Below are 24,433 nucleotides of genomic sequence, written 5' to 3' on the forward strand. Positions count from 1 at the left end.
ATGGCAAGTGATGATGAGCATTTTTTCATGTGTCTGTTGGCTGTATGAATGTCTGACAAAGGGCTAATATCCAGAATCTACAAAGAACTCAAACAAATAAACAAGAAAAAAACAAACAACCCCATCAAAAAGTGGGCAAAGGATATGAACAGACATTTCTCAAAAGAAGACATTCATACATCCTCATTACTTCTACCACTCTCGACGTCTTTGAAAATACAAAAAATACAACTGTTATTATTTGTCTAGTGTTTTTTCCAGGTGTTGAAGTGGGAGCATTGGCCTAATACAACTTAGTGACTGTATCTTTTTTTAGGAGTGGAACACAGAATGACATAATATGATTCCTTCTTGTGGACAGCAAGCCACCCAGATGCCGAGGCAAGAGATTGAGGGCATGAGCTGTTCCAGTATAATAAAATATATAAAGTAAGAATAGTTATACTAGATATAGATAATAGATATGATTATGTATGAATATCATTAATCATTAGTTTGTAGCAGTTACTCTTTATTCCAATATTATAATAATCCTTGCTCTACAATTATAACTTAGGAAAAACCAGGCCATACGGAGATAGGAGCTGAGGGGACATAGTGAGAAGTGACCAGAAAACAAGAATGTGAGCCTTCTGTTACGCCTGGGCAGGACCACCAGAGGGCTCCTTGGTCTAGCGGTAATGCCAGCGTCTGGGAAGACGCCCGTTGCCAAGCGGACCATGTTCTTGCAGTAGCGTCAGTCTCAAGGAAAAACACCCGCTACTTAGCAGACCAGGAAAGGGAGTCTGCCTTTCCCCAGAGGAGTTCACAGAAGACTCTACTCCTCCACCTCTTCTAGATTCATGTTCCATCCTGTACACCTGGCTCTGCCTTTTAGATAACAGTAGCAAATCAGTGAAAGTACTAATAGTCTCTGATATGCAGAAATAATAGCGTAAGTTCTCTCTTTCTCTCTGCCTCGGCTGCCAGGCAGGGAAGGGCCCCCTGTCCAGTGGACACGTGACCCACATGACTTTACTTATCATTGGAGTTGGCTCTCACTCCTTACCCTGCCCCTTTGTCTTGTATCCAATAAATATCAGCGCAGCCTGACATTCGGGGCCGCTACTGGTCTCCGTGTTTTGGTGGTAGTGGTCCCCTGGGCCCAGCTGTCTTTTTTTCTATCTCTTTGTCTTGTGTCTTTATTTCTACAATCTCTTCTCTCCACACACGGGGAGAAAAACCCACCGACCCTTTGGGGCTGGACCCTACACTTCCAAATTAAAACAAAATTGTAATGAATCAGAATTTATAAGCTGATATACAAAATAAAGTATAAATAATGTTTAATATCATTATATAATTATTTAGCTATTAAAGAAGAATGAACGCCATTACTTTATGCTTATGAATGACCCATACTCTCATTTTATTAACTTGGAAACTTTATTTGATAACCCATCCTTGATATTAAGATTCACATTATTAATATCAGGCTGGATGCAGTGGCTTATTCCTGTAATCCCAGCACTTTGGGCAACCCAGGCAGGGTGAGTGGATCACTCTAGCCCAGGAGGTCAAGCCAACATGGCAAGACCTTGTCTCTACAAATAATTAAAAAATAATTAGCCGGGTGTGGTGGCAGGTGCCTGTAGTCCTAACTACTCGGGAGGCTGAGGTGGGAGGATCACTTGAGTTGGGGAGGCAGAGGTTGCAGTGAGCCGAGATCGCAACACTGCACTCCAGTCTGGGTGACAGAGTGAGACCTTGTCTCAAATAAATAAATAAGTAAATAAGATTCACTATTATAATTCAAATAATCATTTCAATAATATATAATTATGTTTTCTACTCAGTAATTAAGTAGTAATGCTAGTTACAAGGCTGAAAAAGTATTCCTGAAAATTCTCAATTTATGAACTGAAGTTTGATGTTATAACAAGATAGATATTCAAACCACCACCCTCAGGTACAGTTAATGTAGTAGATTGCACTCTGAAATATCCAAATTAATGCCCAAATTAAAAAACAATATTAAAGAATAAATATGCTGCCGTGGTTGTAGGTATATGTTAAGGATGTGTCATTTCTAAGGTATATTCTTATGGGGAAAACTAGTCTTAAAACATATGGGTATTCTATGGACCTACCTGGTGTATGTAGAATTCATTTGGATTTTTTTCTGAGGAAAATCTTCAAACATAAAGTAGAAAGAGTATGCCTATTATTTCACGGAACACATTTTCTTTTCTTTTTCTTTTTTCTTTTTTTATGAAACAGAGTGTCCCTCTGTCGCCCAGGCTTGAATGCAGTGGTGCCATCCTGGCTCACTGCAACCTCCACCTCGTGGGTTCAAACAATTCTCCCACCTCAGTGCCCGTCCCTGCCTGCCCCACCTCCAGTAGCTGGGATTACAGGAGGGCACCATCATGATTGGCTGTTTTTGTATTTTCTTTAGAGGGGAGGTCTTGTTATGTTGCCCGCATTTGTCTGGAACTCCTGAGCTCAAGTGATCTGCCCGCCTTGGCCTCCCAAAGTGTTGAAATTACAGGCATGAGCCACTGCGCCCAGTCGTGGCATATTTTCATTGCCTAGATTAAACACTATATTTTGCTATATTTGTTGTTACTTTTTGCACAAAACATTTGAAATTCTTAAGTATTGCATCACTAAAAGTTAAGCACATTTTTTACAGCACCACAATGCATATTAGTATCGCAGCCAGTAAATATAACAATAATTTCTTAATATTATAAATAGTTCAATTTTAATAAAAATTACCCTATTTGTTCCTAAAATGTCTTTTACAGTTGATTTGCTTAAACCATATCCAATACAAAACTATGCATTTGACTTGTTATGTCAGTAGTCACATTCGCATCCATAACTTGGCAGTGTTTAGAAGGGCACCATGTAACAGAAACCTTTAAAATAAATTGGAAACGCTGACATTTCCCAGGGAGCAGGAGCGAGTGTACAGGCTTATGGGAAATGTACTTTTTTTCTGGTATTGGCGCGGGGGGAGGGCTCCTTTTCCGGGCACGCACTCCCGCCACTTGTTGGTAAATTGACTCCCCTCAGGGGCTGGGCCACACCACTGGGGAGCAGGGAGGGGCGGGTGAGCCCCAGAGGGTTGGGAGAGGGTCCAGGGGCATTGGCGTCTCTGTCGCGGGAGGCGTGCGTGGGCTTCAAGTAATGCAAACGGGTGGGAGGCTGAGGCGGGAGGATCGCTCCAGCCTGGGTGAACAGAGACAGAGAGAGACTTAGAGAGGTGAACTGACTTACCCAAGATCATATAACCAGCAGCTGCAGGAACCTAGGTTTTGAACTCTGTTCTCCATGTCTCCTTGTTCTTTTTAATTATCCACCGTGTTTAAAACCCAGCATCCTTATTCACAGCATTGAGCACTGATGTGCCTTCACAGGAAACTTGGCCCTGTGTGTTTCCGGGATTCTTGATGTTTCTTCTGAGCTCCGGGGTCAGGCAGTATGGATTGAAGTTTCTAAGCCAGGTAAGCCTTGTCCAGCATTTGTCCTTGGGGGACTCTGTTTGAATTCGTAAATGGCCCAGGCCTTGATTCTCAGGGAAAGTATGTTATCTGAAGGTCAGGTTGAAGATTCCAACTGAATTTACTTTGTCCCCTTGTCCCAGCATCCTTGGAACAAAGTAGCTTTTGAGGTAATAAGGAGTAGTTCCTAAGAACCCACGTGGAAGGTCACACTTCTGATCTGAGACCTTTCAGCGGAGCCTGAGAGCAGAGTGGAAAAGGCCAGGAAAGAACATGTCCGGAACTGCCTGTTCACTGAAGACATTCTTGGTGCTCCTGTACAGTTAAGTAACACTTGATGATGTCAGCACATGCAGAAACCACGGCAGACTGTCCAGTGGATGGGCTTTCAGGAGGAGATTAGCTGCCAGTGTGAGCAAGGGGCAGGCAGCACAGGAAAGGACATGTCACTGCCCATTGTGAGGACTGTGAGAACACAGTCTGGGGAAGGCATCGCCTAGATGGGGAACTTGCCCCTGTGCTCCTCCATCAGCCTGCTCCCTTCCTGTCTACTCATTGTCTTTGAAGCCTGTAGAGATGTATCATTGTTCCTATTCTGATGTTACAAAAATCAAGTGACAGTGTTGTATAAAGGTGAAAAAATGGGCCTAGAAGATATAACTTATTTAATCATGTCATTTGTTAGTGGCATACTCAGAAAATAACTCATTAGGGCTGGGCTCAGTGGCTCATGCCTGTAATCCCAGCACTCTGGGAGGCCGACGTGGGAGGACTGCTTGAGCCCAGGAATTCAAGACCAGTCTGGGCAACATAGTGAGACCCGGTCTCTAGAAAAAAAATTATCTGGCTGTGGTGGTACATACCTGTAGTCCTCCTCCTTAAGAGGCTGTGACTGGAGGATCACTTGAGCTTCAGCCCAGGAGTCAAGGCTGCAGTGAGCTGTGAATCGTGCCACTGTGGTCCAGCCCAGGCAACAGAGCCAGACTCTGTCTCAAAACAAAAAACAAAAAAGTCTAAGTGCCATCCAGTCTTAAACAATTAAGCCACATCAAGTTTTTTAAATTAAAAGATCCTTTTGAGAAACTGCAACTGAGTTAAAATAAACAATTAAAGCACCCCCATTGTTTTCTGGAAATGTTGAGGAGGATTTTCTAACTGAAGGGACAAGTACTATCATTAAGAAGGCTGAGAAACAATACAGCCAGGGCATTTTTTCCACTATTTTAATGATGGCTCAGTCTTTCTTTTCTGTATTGTAATTTGCTTAATTGACTGTCTGTTTTAAATTTTTCTTTTAGCCAATGGGAGGGGAACATGCATTTTTTATGAATCAGTAGGAAATATTTACACTGATCTAATGAAGAATTGCATGTCTAAACTTTTGGTGACCTGTCAGAGTCAGCATAGACATGTGGGTGTTCCTCCACAGGGTCTCTCCTGTTCTTAGGGTTAAAGGGACATTGCCCCCAGGGGCCTTGCATGCAAGTTTTGTAGGCAGGTGAGTCTGTGTGCTGCATGGCAGCCAGGCTGCACAGGATCTCATTCTCTTTCCTTCTTCCCCAGCTTTACCTTTATAATTCTCTTCCATTCTCCATGAGTAACAAGAAATGAATGGACCTCAGGGGAGTTGTTTATTCTCACTTTGTTTTACAATGGACTTTGTGAGATTTATAAGGGGACAGAAATTAAAACAGAAAAAATAGAAATAGATAAAACTCAACATCAGGGAAACTATAAAGTAGCAGGTCAGTAACTGAGCAAAGTCAGTTTTCGATACATGCAGGTCCTGTAATGTCCCCGATTATCCAAGTTGAGCTGCAGATTTGCCTCTGATCTTTCTGACAGCAAAAGAGAATTCAAAGAAAAGTCTTTCAGGAGATTAAAACATTGGGGTTCAAGTGGACAGTTTTTCAGTGGTCTTGCTTCATCCAGAGATAAGATTCAGAGTATCCAGAAGAAGGCTGAATGGTCTGCATGCCCTTAACATAGCTCTGCTTGAACAATTCCCTCCCTTCATCTGTGCTACTACACATGAGACTGCCACTCACTCTGCTTCCTTGCTGACACTTGGTGTTGTCGGACTTTAGACTTCTTGTCAATCTAACTTCTGTGAAAACCCTGTCATTTTAATATGCATTTTTCAGATTACTAATGAGCTTATATATCCTATATTTATGTTTTTTTGTGAACAGATTACTATTTTTGAATCATTTTTCTATATTATTTTTAAGGCTCTTCTATATATTTTGGAGAATAATTCTTTGTGTATTATATTTGTTACCCACTCTCCAAGTTTTTCTCTTGTATTTTACTTATGCAGTGCCTTTGGCTTTATGAAAATGTTTTTATCTAGGCTGATCTGTTGATTTTTTTGTATGTGAGTTTTTAAAATCTTATTTTAAAGTTCTTATTTAATTCAATATAATGATTTTCTTTTTTTTTTTTTGAGACGGAGTCTTGCTCTGTCACCCAGGCTGGAGTGCAGTGACACAATCTCAGCTCACTGCAACTTCCACCTCCTGGGTTCAAGGGATTCTCGTACCTCAGCCTCCTGAGTAGCTGGGTCTATAGGCACGTGCCACCACATCCAGCTAATTTTTTGTATTTTTAGTAGAGATGGAGTTTCACCATGTTAGCCAGATGGTCTCGATCTCCTGACCTCATTATCTGCCTGCCTCAGCCTCCCAAGGTGCTGGGATTACAGGTGTGAGCCACCATGCCCAGCCAATATAATGATATTTTAAAAAAAAATGTTGTTTAGGCCGCGCGCAGTGGCTCACGTCTGTAATCCCAGCACTTTGGGAGGCTGAGGCGGGCAGATCACCTGAGGTTGGGAGTTCGAGATCAGCCTGGCCAATATGGCGAAACCCCGTCTCTACTAAAAATACAAAAATTACCTGGGCGTAGTGGCGGATGCCTGTAATCCCAGCTACTTGGGAGGCTGAGGCAGGAGAATCACTTGAACCTGGGAGGCGGAGGTTGCAGTGAGCCGAGATCATGCCACTGCACTCCAGCCTGGGTGACAGAGCGAGGCTCCATCTCAAAAAAAAAAAAAAAAAGAAAAAAGAAAAAAACGTTGTTTAATGTTTATACACTGCTGGTGGGAATGTAAATTAGTTCAGCCACTGTGGAAAGCAGTTTAGTGATTTCTCAAAGAACTTAAAACAGAACTACCATTCTATCTAGCAACCTCATTAGTGGAGTATATACCCAAAGGAATATAAGTCATTCTGCCATAAAGACACATGCACACATATGTTCATTGCAGCACTATTCACAATAGCAAAGACGTGGAATCAACCTACATACCAATCAATAGTAGACTGGATAAAGAATATATTGTACATATACACCACGGAATACTATGTAGCCATAAAAAAGAATGAGATCATGTCTTTTGCAGCAACAAAAGGTGGAGCTGGAGGCCATTATCCTGAGTGAACTAACACAGGAACAGAAAACCAAATACTATGTATTCTCACTTGTAAGTGGGAGCTAGATATTGAGTACACATGAACACAAAGAAAGGAACAAGAGACACTGGGGACTATTTGAGGGTAGAGGATAGGAGGAGGGTGAATGTCGAAAAACTACCTGTGGAGTACTATGCTTATTACCTGGGTGACAAAATAATCTGTAAGCCAAAATTCATGACATTCAACTTACCTATATAACAAACCCATACATGTACCCATGAACCTAAAATAACAGTTTTTTAAATTTTTAAATTACCATACTATTTCTAGTGTTTTCATTTTTCTTTCTTTTTTTATTTTCAACAGAGACAGGGTCTCATTATGTTGCTCAGGTGTGTCTTGAACTCTTGGGCTCAAGCAATCCTCCTACCTCAGGCTCCCAAAGTGCTGGGAAAACAAGCATGAGCCACCACACCTGGCCTACTTCTAATATTTTTTAATACCAGAAAAATATTTCAGTCTTGACTCAATCGGAAACTCATTATTGTAGATAATATGAAGACAAATCTAATTTTACTTTTTTCCACATAATACCAGTTGCAGCGAACCCTAGTTATTAGCGTTTTTCTCCAGTGAATTATAATGCCACAGTTATCATTATTTGTATTACTATGTCTGTGTATTTTTTCTTCTATTTGTCCTTAATTAATTCTCCATTAGGTTCGTCTTGTCCTGTCTCACCCTTCTTACTGGTCTTACTGAGTGACAGCTGGCATCCTTACCTTGCACCTGACTTTCAGAGATAACTCAGGAAGTGTTAGCAAACACTAGAATACTTTTTTATTTTTGATGAAGTCTTGCTCTGTCACCAGGTTGGAGTGCAGTGGCGCAATCTCAACCTACTGTAACCTCTGCCTCCCATGTTCAAGCAATTCTGCTTCAGCCTCCCAAGTAGCTAGGACTACAGGCGTGCGCAATCACGCTCAGCTAAATTTCATATTCTTAGTACAGATGGCGTTTCACCATGTTGGCCAGGATGGTCTTGATCTCTTGACCTCGTGATCTGCCTGCCTCAGCCTCCCAAAGTGCTGGGATTGCAGGCATGAGCCACTGTGCCCGGCCAACACTGGAATACTTTCTGTAGGCTTGGAGTCTATATTCACTATCCTGTTATGTAAGTTTCTTCCTACACCTTACTTGCCAGGAGAAATTTTTTTTAAGTTTTGATGTCCATTATACCTTTTGTGTTTTCTGTACCTTTAAAGATAGATTTTGATTACTAATTTGATTTCTCAGTTGGTTTATAGTTTTTCTGGTTTTCTAATAACTCTGGTACAATTTTGGATACGCATTTATTGTATGTTTTCACACACTTATTTTAAAATTGTACATTTTTTAAGGTTTTTTATTTATATTAATCTTTAAAAGGCATGATTCTTAAAATCTTTAATCTGTAGTTAATGTTAATTTTTCATTCCAGTTTTTATCACTTATTATATTGCACTTTAATATGGAAGCTGTTGATTAGAAAATGAAAAACTGTCTTCTGGCTGGTCAAACATCTGAAGACCTAGGTTGGCTGCTGGGTTTTTTCAACATGTTCCCGACCTTTTGTTTTTAAAGGAATTAGAATGTTGATTACATTTATAAGGTTAATTTTCATTCAAATGGCTTTCTTCTTTTTGTCTTTTGTTACTGCTTTTAATTATTTGGAGAACATTATATGCTTTTCATAATGATGACATCTCATTGAAATCCATCTGTCTCCTACCTCCCTATTGTGGGGTGGCTATTTCAAGTTCATCAGATAAGCCAGAAGCTAATCTCCACCTCTTCAATTGGTATATGAAAAACAGAAAAAGCCCCATACAAAAGAGTATACCTGAAAACAAATATACCTGAAACTAATAGTGTGCTAAAACTGCCAAGGTTTTACTCACATTTTTGTATCAGTGTATTCACATCTAACATAATAAATGGCCACTAACATACTGTAGAAATAAATAACAAAGGCTGGGCATGGTGGCTCATGCCTGTAATCCCAGCAATTTGGGAGGCTGAGGCAGGCAGATCACGAGGTCAGGAGATTGAGACCATCCTGGCTAACACGGTGAAACCCTGTCTCTACTAAAAATACAAAAAATTAGCCGGGCGTGGTAATGGGTGCCTGTAGTCCCAGCTACTCGGGAGGCTGAGGCAGGAGAATGATGTGCATCTGGGAGGCAGACCTTGTAGTGAGTGGAGATCGTGCCACTGCACTCCAGCCTTGGGAGACAGAGTGAGACTCCATCTCAAAAAAAAAAAAAAAAGGAAATAACAAAGTATAAGAAAAACAAAAACATAGACCATTTTTCATCCTCAACGTGGGAACCTGACTGTCAGAGCTAAAGTATGCTTCCAGTACACAGTTTTGTTTTTAGATAGTGGGGTCTCACTCTTTTGTCCAGGATGGAGTGCAGTTGTTCAGTCATGGCTCATTGCAGCCTTGACCTTCTGGGCTCAAGCAATGTTCCAATCTAAGCCTCCCATGTAGCTGGGACTACAGGAGTGCACACTCACACTTGGCTAACTTTTTTTTTAATTTTTTTAAAATTTTATTTATTTATTTAGAGATGGAGCCTCGCTCTGTCGCTAGGCTGGAGTGCAGTGATGCCATCTTGGCTCACTGCAACCACCGCCTCCCAGGTTCAAGCAGTTCTGCCTCAGCCTCCGAGTAGCTGGGACTACAGGCATGTGCCACTATGCCCAGCTAATTTTGGTATTTTTGGTAGAGATGGGGTTTCACCATGTTGATCTCTTGACCTCGTAATCCGCCTACCTCCGCCTCCCAAAGTGCTGGGATTACAGGTGTGAGCCACTGTGCCCAACCTAACTTTTTATTTTGTAGAGACAGGGTCTCCCTATGTTGCCCAGACTGGTCTTGAACTCCCAGGCTGAAGTGATTTTCCAGCTTCAGCCTCCCAAAATGCTGGATTACAGGCATGCGCCACCATTCCCAGCCCTAGTATACATTTTTTTAAGAGCTCTCCAAAGGGGAGAAAACTAGTCATTCCCAAATACACCTCACTATACATCTGCCTTCCAAACTTTTCTTCTATTCATCCAGGTGGGTTTTTAATTTAATTAATTAACTAATTAGTTAATTTAGATGGAGTCTCGCTCTGTCGCCCAGGCTGGAGTGCAGTGGCGTGATCTTGGCTCACTGCAAGCTCCACCTCCTGGGTTCACGCCATTCTTCTGCCTCAGCCTCCCAAGTAGCTGGGACTACAGGTGCCCGCCACCACGGGTGGCTTAATTTATTTATTTTATATTTTTAGTAGAGACAGGATTTCCCCATGTTAGCCAGGATGGTCTTGATCTCCTGACCTCGTGATCTGCCTGCCTTAGCCTCCCAAAGTGCTGGGATTACAGGCGTGAGCCACTGTGCTTGGCCCCAGGCAGGTTTTAAGTACAATTGAAAGAAAAGATAAAGCTTGTGGTTCATTCATCCACTTCCTACTAGAGTGGAAGTAGTGTCCTAACACTTCAGGTGTTCTTAGTAAACTAAGCTGGAGGAATTTTTCCCTTGTTCTAGTCCAGAGCAAATACTTGTTTATCGAGAAATATATAACTCCTTCCCCTATCTGTGTTAGTCACCTGTAAAGAGATGAATACAGGCTGGTATTTTGTTCCTCTAGGCTCCACACTCAACACAGCTGATGTTATAGAGTTCATATTTTCTGAGAAGAAACTTTTTTACAATAAAGGTACCAGAGAGAGGCTGAATGCCATAAGCTCTGTGTACTTGGGTACATTTTTTGGATGAGTAAGCTAATAAATTATCTGTTGTTCTGTAATTATGTTTGCACCCTGCCTGAGAGAAAATGATCTTCATTGCCCTGTCCCTTGAAAGCACTGACAAGGGGTTATCAAAAAAGACACTTCAGAAAATGGCTTATCTTTCTAGATTACCATAAAACACCATTTTAGTTGGCACTGATATTCAGCAGACACCTTTTGAGCTCTTCCTGAAATGTTTGCCCTCTCCATCTAACAATAAGTTTATGGAGTCTGAAAAATTAATCTGTAGAGGACATTTTTCCTCAAAGCAGTCTCCCCTGGTTTTTTAGCAGTTTTTTTTTTGAGATATAATTTATGTAATTTAACATTCATCCACTGTGTGTACAATTCAGTGATATTTATTAAATTTTAACAGTTGTGCAAACATTGCCACAATCCAATTTTACATTTATATCACCCAAAAACATTCCTTCACGCCAATAGGCTGTCAATTCCCACTGTAACCCCCAGCCAATCACTGATCTGCCCTGTCTCTATAAAATTGTCTTTCAGCCTGGCCAACATGGTGAAACCCTGTCTCTAACAAAAAATGTAAACTTTAGCCGGAGGTGGAGGCACGTGCCTGTAGTCCCAGCTGCTCAGGAGGCTGAGGTGGGAGAATCACTTGAACCCAGGAAGCAGAGGTTGCAGTGAGCCAAGATTGTGCCACTGCACTCCAGCCTGGGAGACAAAGTGAGACCCTGTCTCAAAAAAAAAAAAAAAAAAAGTCTTTCTAGACATTCATGTAAATATTTAGTCTTTTATGTCTAACTCCTTTTAACAAAATGAGTGTTTTAGGTTCATCCATGTTGTAGGGGTTCCAGTTTCTCCATATCCTCAACGTCATTTGTTATTGTCTGTTTTTATAATAACCATTCTAGTAATCATGTAGTGGTATCTCATTGTATGTTTAATTTGTAGTTCTCTAGTGACTAATGATGTTTGCTTTGCATGTGTGTATTTTCTTTATTTTTTGAGACGGAGTCTCCTTCCATCACCTAGGCTGGTGTGCAGTGGTGCCTTCATGGCTCACTGCAACCTCCAACTCCCGGGTTCAAGTGATTCTCCTGCCTCAGTCTCCTAAGCAGCTAGGAGTACAGGCACAGGTCACCACGCCTGGGTAATTTTTGTATTTTTAGTGGAGATGGGGTTTCACTATGTTGGCCAGGCTGGTTTCGAACTCCTAACCTCAGGTGATCTGCCCGCCTTGGCCTCCCAATGTGCTGGGATTACAGGTGTGAGCCACCGCGTCTGGCCCTTACATTTATATATTTTCTTTGATAAATGTCTCATTCAAGTCTTTTGCATGTTTTTAGAATTGGATTATTTGTCTTATTAAGTTGTAAGTCTTTTTTTTTTTTTTTTTGAGACAGAGTCTCACTCTGTCACTCAGGCTGGGGTACAGTGGCACGATATCTTGGCTCACTGCAACCTCCACCTCCCGGGTTCAAGCAATTCTCCCACCTCAGCCTCCTGAGTAGCTGGGACTACAGGCGCCCAGCACTACACCTGGCTAATTTTTTTATTAGTAGTAGAGATGGGGTTTCACCATGTTGGCCAGGCTGGTCTCGAACTCCTAACCTCAGGTGATCTGCCCGCCTTGGCCTCCCAATGTGCTGGGATTACAGACTTGAGCCACCGTGCCTGGCCAAATTATAAGTCTTTATATATTCAAGTTATAAGACTTATCAGAAATATTACTTGCAAATGTTTTCTACTAATATATAGCTTGTCTTTTCATTGTCTCAGTGTTATCTTTTGAATCACAATAGCCATCACTTTTAGTGAAATCTAGTTTACAATTTTTTTTGTATGAATTGTGCTTTGTCTTGTCTAAGAACTCTTTACCTAACCAATGGTCACAAAGATTTTTCTTCTATAAGTTTTGTACTTTTAGCCCTTATATCTGGGTCTTTGATTCATTTTGCTTTAATTTTCACATATTGTGTGAGGTAAAGGTCTAAGTTAATATTTTTTTTTTTTGGCATGGGGATATACAATTGTCCCAGCATGATTTGTGGACATACAATTTGTTTTAATGCCAAATTTAATTTCCTCTGGAAGTATCTTGGCACTTTTGTCAAAAATCAGTTGACCAAAAAAATAAAAATAAAAAAACCCAAAAACCAAAGAGCATACATACAAAAGCAGAACAGGCAAAAAGATCAGTTGACCACTGACACATAACATCGTGGGCAGTAAAAGTTTATTCCTGGACTCAATTAATTTCCATTATCTATGTGCTTGTAGTTATGCCAGTGCCACACTGTCTTGATTATGGTAACTTTATAGTATACTTTATTTATTATTTATTTATTTAATTAATTTATTTTTATTTTTTGAGATGGAGTCTTGCTCTGTCACCCAGGCTAGAGTGCAGCGGTGTGGTCTCAGCCCACTGCAACCTCCACCTCCCAGGTTCAGGCAATTCTCTTGCCTCTCAACCTCCTGTGTAGCTGGGATTACAGGCCCGTGCCACCACGCCCACCTAATTTTTTGTATTTTTAGTAGAGACAGGGTTTCACCATGTTAACCAGGAAGTTCTGGATCTTCTGACCTTGTGATCCGCCTGGCTCAGCCTCCCAAAGTGCTGGGATTACAGGCATGAGCCAATGCACCCGGCCTATGGCATACTTTAAAATCAAGTAGTATAAGTTTTACAAATTTGTTCTCTTTCAAGATTGTTTTGGTTTCTTAGACATGACACCTAAAGCATGAGCTACCAAAGGAAAAAAAAATGAATAATTTGGACATCGACAAAATTAAAACTTTTGTGCATCATCACAATATTCAGCCTTATTTAATCCATAAACATGGAATGTCTCTTTATTCAGTCCATGTAAATAAAAATTTTCATAAATTCACAAAGGTAGAATACAATTATTAACCCTACGAAATGAATTTTGGGAAAGGAAGCAGCTGTAAACTATATTATACTTTGAAATCCATAAAACAAAAGGTAGTACTGTTTAAAAAACTAAACTGATCTTTCATGCTCTTATTTTTTCAATGGAATGGTTCATGTATAAACATACGTAACATTAAAACTATGCAACCTCGAGATTATGTCTACATTTTAAATTATTTGCATTATATAGTCATATAATGCATATAGCACTTTTTTTCTCATTTTTCTAATTTTTACTGGGTTGCCTTGGAACTAAATAGTAGGCTATTGGAGCTGATATTGTTGGTTGCCTACTCTACAAGTTATTCCACATTATTTTCCTGCTGTCAGCCTGGATGTTAACCCTCTCCCACATGATTTGGGAATGACAGGAAACACAGAGGCACTGTGGGCATAAAAACAACCTATAATCAGAATATATTCGAATCCCAAATAGAATAATTCACTGTTTTTCCAGAGTAGAAGTATTCCAGTGAAATCATCCTGCCAAAAGAATCTGATTGATCTCTGCAAAAAATGCTAATATATTGAGTGCTCTGCATTGGTCTCTACTTCTGAAAAGTCAGATATTTAGCAGGAGCTTGATCAGCTTTAGTGAGATAAAACCCATGTTTTCAGGCGCAGATCTAGTGCCCATTTCCTGCTGTCATGGCTACTCCATTCTTGGGCTTGTGTGAACACTCATGGGACCTAGGCTGACAGCCACTGGATAAATGATTCTGTCCACTGCCTATTCTGTGGTAGCTGATCTTTGACGGACATTAACAAAAGGCTCAAAGATCTGCACAATTTGTGTGCACTACCAGATATCCAACCCACTTCTTCTTTACAAGACCTCCTTGGCTCCAGTCTTCCAATCCTGTTCCAACCAATCAGTCTGTTTGCCAATCTTCAAGAATCTGGGTATTACCTTGGCTCACTTTTCTTGCCACAGATAATAATAAACAAGTGTGTGATTTGAAGCCATGTTCATTGTGAGGATTTCCCCATCACCACCATCTTTCAGTGACATTCCTGAGTGGAATTTTAGTGGACATGGAAGACACCAATGTGAGAGAACCAGGCCCAGGATTCTCCTCTTATACTCTGTCACAGCGAATACTCCATGGAGTATTCATTCTTGACTGAGAGAGAAAGGTCTTTATTGAACTCTCGACATGAATTGAAGTAGCGGTAGTCATATGACAGAGGTAAGTGCCATGGGTCACCTATTTGTATCAATTACTTAAGTTGCTGAGACCTGTTCAGGCCCAATTCCCAATGTACCATTTTTGTTGTACAATAAACTGTTGTTTCCCTGCCTGTTTTATGACTTGGTGTGAGTCTGACAGTAACCCCACACCATGGGCAGCTGTAGTCACATAGTCAATAGATTACACTAAGTCAGCTGCTCAGTTTGTACTAGGATTAAGTAGTACACAGGAGCTGCTTTTGAAACAGTGAGAGGTTCTTTGCTGCAGATGGCATGGTTTTGCTCCAGAATCCTAGAGGACTGTGCTGTTACTGGGCTGTTTTGGCTTGTCAGAACCCCACACAGTGTTATGTTATATCACTGAGAACTTTAGTGCCATTGGATGAAGGACAACAGATGGAACCTGCTATGAAACCCTTTCCTGCTGTGGGCCCCATTCAAAACTGGCCTTCCTCCAAGGCACCCAGTAAGTGGGACAAAACAATATTCCCAAGTGTAGTAGGTGTTTCCCCCATGTGCAAACAGACCTTCCAGATACCTTTCCTTTTTTTAGCAGTAGGAGACGCAAGTTGTGTAATAACTTGATCTTAACACTGGGGGGAGTGTCCAACCTTGTACCAGACACCAAAATGCTGATATAGGTGTGTTTGTTTGTTTGTTTTTTTCTCAGCCTCTAGTAAACACTTATCTTACCAAGGTATGCAGAGTACTTGCCACTTTTTCCTCACCAGGTTCCATTGATGTGCCATCCATGTAGTGGACAGGGTGATGTTTTGTGGAACTCACTGTGTACTACACTGTGACAGAGGGCAGGAGAATTAACAAGACTAGGACAAGACAATATATGCTGCTATCTAGTGTAGAACAAAGTGAACTGCATTTGAGTCTTCTTCAGGGAAGTTAAAAAGGATCCTTTTGCAGTTTAATAGCTGCATATTAAGCTCCAGAGATTACTATTTTTTCTAGTAAAAGCACAATTAGCACAACAGCTATGATTATGACCATTCTGGGATTGATATTGCTTCTGATTTACCAGTTTAGCCAGGGAGAGGGAAATCTTAATTGGCACCACTGGCCTTAACTACAATTAATGGCTCTTACTCCACAAGTCCAAGAGGCAGTGTGAAAGCTCTGCCACCTGATAAGTTTATCCATTCCAATTATTCACTCAAGGGCGGAGTAAAAGACAGCAGGATGTATCTGTACACTCTGGACTTTAAGATGGACTTGGATGAGGACTCTAACATCTAGCCTTTGTACATTCATAACATACATAATAGTGGCATTTTGGGTTTCCTGGTTTCAGTCAGATTATACTCTGAATATAAACATTCCAAAGATCTAATATTCCTTTTTTGCCAGTGTACTGTTGCTCTGGTAAATGCATAGACACCTCTTTGGGAGGCTGGGCACAGTGGTTCATGCCTGTAATCCCAGCAATTTGGGAGGCCGAGGCAGACAGATCACCTGAGGTAGAGAGTTCAAGACCAGCCTGACCAACGTGGAGAAACCCCATCTTTCCTAAAAATACAAAATTAGCTGGGCATGGTGGTGCATGCCTGTAATCTCAGCTACTCAGGAGGCTGAGGCAGGAGAATTGCTTGAACCCAGGAGGCGGAGATTGCGTGTGCCAAGATCGTGCCATTACACTCCAGCCTGGGCAACAAGAGGAAAACTGTGTCTTAAAAAAAAAGGAAGTCTCTTTGGGGGAAATGTTAAGGGACTAGCTATTGTATATAATTGCTATGGCTTTGGGAGGCCCTCAAAAATATTATTCTTTCCTTCCATCTGTAAACTCTGGAGCTCAGAACTGGTTCAAGGATGAAAACTGGGTGAGAGATTGTTACTATTTTTCCATTACACCACCTAATGTCAACCCATCCAGTCTTGACCTGTTTTTTATTGTGTAAGCTAGATCTTTCAGAAAGTGAATTGTCACTTCTCTTTTCACTTTCTTGATAACATCATTTGATGCACAGAAGTTTTTAACTTTGACAAAATCTTATTTATTTTTTGCTTTGGCTGGTTGCACTTTTGGTGCCCTATATAAGACCACATTGCCATATCCAGAGTCATGAAGATTCACCCCTATATTTTCTTCTAAAAGTATTAAGATTTTATCTCCTATATTTAGGTTACATATCCATTTTGAGATAATTTGTATATATGATATGAGAGGGATTCAGCTTTTTATGCTCTCCTTTAACAGTACAGTTTCTCTCTTAATGGTAACTGCTTCCCGGGAATAAGATGGGGCATGATATGACCAGTGAATACTCCAGAGATTGCTAGGTATTCTTGGCTGTAAAGTGGCACCATTCTTTGACTAGATATGTTTAGAAATTTAAGCATGTGACATGGTCCACTCAGGAGTTCTTGAGTGGTATAGTCTGCATCTGCCATGCAGATAAGAATTGTTGTGCCATACCCAAAAAAGGTTTCTAGCACAGTCAATGCTGGTAGTATTCTCAAGAAGAGGGTTGAGCATCTGTATGGTCTATTTGCTAGGGCCTTCCAGATTTGGTGCCCCAAGCTATGTGCCCTGGAGTCCCTTTGCCATTTGTATTAGTTTCCTGGGGGCTGCCATGACAAAGTACCTAAAATTGGGTGGCTTAAACAATAGAAATTTATTCTCTCACAGTTCTGGAGGCTAGAGTGTAAGCCTCCAAAATGTTGTAGGACCATGTTGTTTCTGAAGCCTGCTGGGGAGAATCCTCCCTTGCCTCTTCCTAGCTTCTGGTTGTTGCTGGCAGTCCCTAGCATTCCTTGACTTGTATGCACATCATTCCAGTCTCTGCCTCCATATCAAATGGTGTCCTCCCAATGTATCTCTGTGTCTACAGTTCCCTCAACTTATAAGGACACCAGTCATTAGAAAAGGGCCTACTTAATCCACTGTGACCTGATTTTAACTTGATTACATCTGAAAATACCCTATTTCCAAATAAAGTTACATTTACATGTACCATGTGTTAGGACTTGAACATGTCTTTTTGGGAGGACACAGTTCGACTCACAACAACCTGCCCTCTGCCCCCCAATCCCCGCCAAAATTCATATCCTTCCTATGTGCAAAATATATTCACCTCTTCCCAATATGTCCCCAAATCTTAACCCATTACAGCATTAACTCTAACATCTTATCTAAATATAATAAATTCAAAAACTCCTAAATTCAATCTTGTAAATCATCTTAATCAGTCATGGTCCATCCTGGGGTAAAATTCCTCTCTGTCTACAAACCTGTGAAACTCAAAAAAACAAATCATCTTTTTCCAAAATACAATGGTGTGGGACATAGTACTAGAGGCAAGACCACAGCTGGTGGAATGGTGATTGGCTGCACATACTCCTGGTAGATTGACTTCATTGAATTCTTCAGGTGGGTTTTGCTGTTCCAGCCTTTGAAACTGAACCAGGTAATATTTAATGTACATTCATATACTCAAGTGTCTGTAACTGATAATGCTAAATTTATTATAAAAATTGATGTTTTCATTATGTGTAATACTTCTCCGAATTGTAAGTCATGTTCCCAGTGTAGAAATTACACAATTACAATGGATCCTGGGACAAGTGCACAGGCAGCCTTCCCTAGCCCAGTCATGTACTGTCAGTCAATAAATGCAGGGGAAGATTAAAAACCTTATTAAAGAGTTGGTAGAGACAGGAGTGCTTCACTGTTCAACAAGCTGTACAGACTGCTCTCCCACTCACGCCAATTAGTCCTAATAAGCCTTTAGAGCTACAAATGTCAGTGCCTGGTCAGTATACAAATTAGAGTCACCTAAGCATCAATCACACCTTTCACATACATAAAAAGGTAGCCAGTTACTTTCCCAAGTGCAGGTAGCCCGGAGGTTGAAGTCTGTTGGGTGCTGGTACACTGAAGTCCCCGAAGAGGCCCAGACTGGGCTAACAGATTAGCTGAATTAAAGGCTGAGGGGTGTACTGAGGCATTATTGCTGTGCAACTACAGAAAAAACTGTTACAAACTTTACACAAAAAAGAAAACTCCAACCAATGGGCTGAGTTGTGGGCCATGGGGCTTGTCCTGGATGGCACACCTTCAAATATATCTTGCTACATTTTCACTGCCTTATGGACAACAGTCAAGAAGATGGCAAGTGGTCCAAGACCTGGACACAGGAACAAGTCCTAAACCCTGTCAGGTGGTACATTATGATAGCAGACAGTCTAGTATCCTTAACCTCTGTCACTCACATGAGCTCCCATGGAAAAGACTCTTCACAATGAATATCGGTGGCATCAACAGATGTTGGGTCCGGCTGATCAGACCTGAGTCACCCAGGTAAAGACCATAGACATCTAGATATAACATCACACAGGACATGGTAGTCCTATATTCCAGGACCCTTTTTGAAATAAAAGCACATTCTAGGCTTCTGGGTAGACAAGAATTTTGAAAGCACACTATTAAACCCAGTACATTACAAGGGTCGAATTAACCATCATATCCCCGCAGTTCACGTGTCCCGAATGGTCCCCAGCAACTGTGCTCTGGGCGTTTTGCAATCTCTTGCAGGGCTTCCCTGCGCTTCTGTTCCTTACAGAGACGCCCCGGAACCTTCAGGTCTATGCACCGCTCCGGGAGCGGGTTCAGCCCGAGTGGGACAGGCAGACCAGCTGAGGAGATTTGGGCTAGGTTCAGGGTCCCGCGCGGCTCCGGGGCAGTGGGAGCGGGGGCGAGGCGTCCCTGTGAGTCAGAGGGTGAGCACGTGCGCGCGCGTCCAGGCCCCGCGCGGGGTCTGCGCCTTGGCCCTGGAAGGGAGCCAGCTTTGCTTCCAGGCTGAGCTGGGTGTGAATTGGTCCCTACGGCCAGAGGATGGACCTGCGTGGGATGAGGAGTCCTCACCTGTAGAGGGATGCTGTTAATATGTCTACCAAAAAGAGTCGAAGACCAGGCTGCAATGCAGTAAAGCAAGGCGTTTATTGGGGTATTAGGAATTACAATTCGGGAGACACATTGGGCTGGAATCCAAATTGTATTCCAAAGAGAGGTAAGGGAACGGGGAAAATCAGAAAGGAACCTACGGGTGTTTAGGCAAGTTCTGAAAGAATTATCCCTTGGTGGAAGTGGGTGGCTTAGTACCTGAGTCCATAGTTCATTGGTTGTTACTGTTCAGGAGTTGCAACGCTGGCGAAATTCAGCTGTTTTCCAGAATTTTGTGGTCGTTGCAGTTTGGCCCACTTCAAAGATTCAAGGCAAGTTCCATTTTTTTTCCTGCAGTTTTGTAGGATGTGCAGGCAGCCCTTAGAATGACTTCCTACCTCCAGTTTAGAGCTCTCAGTCAGAGTAAGACCATTTTGTATAGCACATCCCACCGATATGTGCCACGTGGAGTGGTTCTGAGTTTCACATGTTTGGCATACGTAAAAAATTGGCAGAGTTTAGTAGTTAACCTCAGCTGATAAGGTATTTGGAAAATAGTTTGTTCTTCTCAATAGCTCTTTCATTTAGTCCTTACAACAATCTTTATGTGACTGTTTTCCATCTTGACACACAAGAAAACTGAGGTTCTGAGGGTTCAGGTGAAATGGTCAAGGTCATACGTCCAGGGTAGACCACCCTACCTAAAACCGTCTTGTATTCCTGAAATCATACTAAAGTGGGTGGGGGGTGGCTGAGTCTCACCTTGTAGTCATGTATTCTGGGGTTTCTCAGCATCTCGAAGCCCTTGGGTCAGGCTGCATGACTGTGTTGCTTGGACTCCTGCACTGTCCAACCTTCAGCATAGTCAGTGCCTTCAGAGTTTAGACAAGGAAGTTCTCTGAGATTTGGAACCCTGAGTGAAGCTTCTGAATAAAATGGTTTTGTCCTTTAAGCTCAGGTTTCAGCTCCTCGGAAGAAAGCAGTTCTTGTGAAGTAAGAAGAAGGGGCCTAGGAACAGGAATCCCACCTTGAAGATCGCTTCTCTAACCTGAACGTTGTCAGTCCAACTTCAGAGCAAAGGCAGGAAACTGCCAGAAAGGGCAGAGCCTGATGGTTTGCACAGCCTGAAGTAATTCTTCCTCCTGCTTAGAATGAGTGATACTCTGTAAATGTCATCACATCCGGAAGGTCTCCCCTCTATGGTGAAAGGTTTGGACCATGTTTCAGAAAAGATAGGTGACTAGACTGAGTGGTGGCAAGGGGTATGCTGGTGGAAATATTAATCTTGGAGGGTTGGTGTGGGCATGGTCTGCAGGGAGAGATCACTGGGCGTAGCTGGAGGAGTTCTATCTCTAGTCTTTAACCAACATGTCCCACGTTCAATCTCCATGGTCTTTGTCCAGGTTCTGAGCTGCTCTCATACCATGTCCATTGTGATATGGGCTTTCTAGGGATGTGGTGTTGCCTTATCTACCCTGATCCTATAGAGGTAGAGAATAGGGGTGTCTGTGTCTGCATCATTACAAAGCTGAGAAACCATGACTCTTGGATGTATAAGTAACCTGTCCAGACTCATTCAGTTTGTAAATGGCAGAGCAGGAATAGAAAACACCCATCCATCTTATAACAGATAAGTCACCTGCCAGTTTCTGCTGCAACTGAATTAGAAGCAAACAATCTTAAAACAGATCTTTCTCCAAAGCACTCCCATCATCTTCTGCAGCATGATTTCTTTAAGGGTTAGTAACTCAGTAGGAATGTAAGTAAACAAATATCCTGAGTATTTCACCTATGGGAGTGAACATGGCAGGTAACAATTTGTCTTCTGATATAATATTATTTGTTGAATTAGTCCTGGGTTAGTTCTGAAAGAAAAATGAAATTGACCGTTAGGAAGTGAACCAAGTGAAAAGTTGCATAGCCAACTTCTGTGAGATCTTATCAGATTTACACATGTGAATTCTCACTCAGCGTAGCTCTTGCTGTCTCCTCAAGGGACAAAGAAACTTTTTCCCATAGAGGAGTGTTTAACCAGTTAGTGGGCAGCAGTTTTTAGGAAGCCTCAAAGGTCCATAGCAGGCCAGATCTCGCATGACCACCCCTGTGTTTTTCTCCCGTAACTGTACATTCAGCTTCCCCTGCACTTTCCCAAGAGCAACAGAAAAAATACAAATGCCAGGTGAGTTGTTTATTCATTTCTTATGTTTCCATTGCATAAAATGATAAAAGATTACCATGATGAAAATTATCAAGGAATTTATAGTTAACAGATCTAAAATAGGGAAAAGTCAACATATTTATTGTAAAGACATCAAGATAATTATAATAGTTTTATTTTAGTGTGTATATATTATACATTGTGTTGTATAACTGTAATTATTATTAGTGACATGCAGACTTATCTCTGATACTCTGTGCAAAGGGACAATGCTTTGTTTTGACCATAAGAATAAACAAAAGAGGCCAGGTATGGTGGCTCATGCCTATAATCCCAGCACTTTCGGAAGCCGAGGTGGGTGGATCATTTGAGGTCAAGAGTTTGAGACCAGCTTGGCCACATGATGAGACCTGGTCTCTACTAAAATACAAAAATTAGCCAGGCGTGGTGGCGTGTTCCTGTAATCCCAGCTACTTGGGAGGCTGAGGTAGGAGAATCGCTTGAACCCTGGAGGCAGAGGTTGCAGTAAACTGACATTGTGCCACTGCATTCCAGTCTGCATGACAGAATGAGACTCTGTCTCAAAAAAAAAAAAAAAAAAAAGATAAACAAAAGTAATTCTTCATGGAGCACAAACACTTCCTGGCCTGAAGTCTAAGAAAACGTCTTTAACTCTCTTCATGAAAGTGATGTAGTTGACACCCTTAGTTAACAAGCCTGAAATGCATGCTGCCTGTGATTGCCACGCTGATTGTTCTTTAGTGGCACAGAAGGGCAGAAAGTCAAAGGACAGCTCAATTGATTCAGGTTGTGGATTTCTTCTGTCTGCTTCATGTTCTTGTCTTCCTGGAGTTTTATAGCCTAGCATATCCCCAGGTGTTTTATAACTCTTACCCTCTTTTTCTTGACTGACTACATACTCTCTAGATTTTTAACTATATCAAAGGATAAGGTAACCCCTCAAGAGCTGAAACATGAAACATGAATTTGGTGCCTTTAAAGTGATAGCTCTCAGTGGTTAGACGTGCTCTCACTGAGCAAAGCAAACTGTTAATTTTCTATAGAATTTTTGCAATATGTTGGTGTATTAATTTCCTGTGACTGTGGTAACAAATAGCCACAATCTTTTTGTTCTGTTAACAGAAATTTATTCTCTCCCAGTTCTGGAGCAGTCTGAAATCAAAGTGCCATCAGGGCCATGCTCCTGCTGACAGATCTAGAGGAGACTATTCCCCATTTCTCCTGGTGGCTGTCAGGAGAGAGGGAGGGAAATGGAATGGAGGAAACACTTTAAGATGAAGAAAAATAACATGCCTTAAGCCCTGTGTCAATCACTATTCTCCAGAGAAACAACTGATAGAATACAGGTGCATGTGCCTGTTTTGTGTGTGTGTGTGTGTGTGTGTGTGTATTCATTTTAAGAAATTGGTTTATGTGATTATAGGGGCTGGTTGAATGTAAAATTTGTAGGGCAGACCAGCAGCCTGGGAGCTAGGCAGAAGTGAATGCTGCAGTATTCAGGCATAATTCCTTCTCTGAAGCCCTAACCCCCCAATGCCTCAGAATGTGACTGTATTGGAGATAGGGACTTTACAGAGGTAATTAGGTTAAAATGAGACAATTAGCATGAGCCGTGATCCAGTCTAACTGGTGTCTTCATAAGAAAGAGAGATGAGGACATGCACCAGGGGAATGTGTGTAGAGAGGATGACCTTGTGAAGAGACAGAAAGAGGATGACCACCTGTAAGCCAAGGAGAGGGGCCTAAGAAGAAACCAACCCTGTTGACACTAGGAGCATGACAAATAAATTCCTGTTGTTTAAGCCACCCAGTCTGTGGTACTTTGTTATGGCATCCCCAGAAAATGAATGTATACAAATAGTGATTCTATTTTTGACATTTTGAGGAAATGCCATACTGTTTTCCATAGCAGCTACATTGTTTTATGTCTCTCCAACAGTGAAAAATGTTCCAAATTCTCTATAGCTTCACCAACACTTTCTGTTTTTTAATAGTCAACTTAATAGCTATGAAGTGAAGTAACATTCTCTTGAGTATAATTAAGCATACTAATAATCTCCAATGTCTCCAAAAACAGTCTCTTCTGATTCTTGATACAGTTTATTATTATTATTATTATTATCATTTATTTTTTAGATGGAGTCTTGCTCTGTTGCCCAGGCTGGAGTGCTGTGGTATGATTCTGGCTCACTGCAACCTCTGCTTCCTGGTTCAAGTGATTCTCCTGCCTCAGCCTCCTGAGTAGCTGGGATTACAGGTCTGTGCCACCACATCCAGCTAATTTTTGTATTTTAGTACAGGCGGGGTTTCACCACGTTGGCCAGGCTGGTCTCAAACTCCTGACCTCAAGCGATCCACCTGCCTCGGCCTCCCACATTTTTTTTTTTTTATAGTCATGTCTTCAGTTCATCTTGGTACATACGTAGTTTGTGTTACTGGTTCTCAAATTTCTAGTGAAACTTCTTCATTTTCCATTTACATTTATAAGTGAAGATTTGGTTTGATTAATGTAGGTGGCTATTGTGAATTTAGTCAGA

General features: G+C 41.5%; 1 protein-coding gene across 2 annotated transcripts in view; it reads left to right on the top strand.

Annotated features, from left to right (window-relative positions):
- Positions 1 to 24,433, top strand: part of ZNF248 (zinc finger protein 248) — a 363,665-nt gene that overhangs the window by 57,843 nt on the left and 281,389 nt on the right. Inside the window, exon 7 of one of the 2 annotated variants that reach the window (XM_011960793.1) lies at positions 20,671 to 20,720. The exons of the other annotated variant lie outside the window; for it this stretch is intronic. Coding sequence (XP_011816183.1) covers positions 20,671 to 20,709 — 39 coding nt within the window. The 3' untranslated portion in view covers positions 20,710 to 20,720. Of the gene's footprint in view, positions 1 to 20,670; positions 20,721 to 24,433 lie in introns of those variants that run through there. 2 annotated transcript variants of the gene reach the window in all.

This window comes from Colobus angolensis, unplaced genomic scaffold, assembly GCF_000951035.1.
Source record: "Colobus angolensis palliatus isolate OR3802 unplaced genomic scaffold, Cang.pa_1.0 Scaffold524, whole genome shotgun sequence".
Lineage (NCBI taxonomy): Eukaryota > Metazoa > Chordata > Mammalia > Primates > Cercopithecidae > Colobus > Colobus angolensis.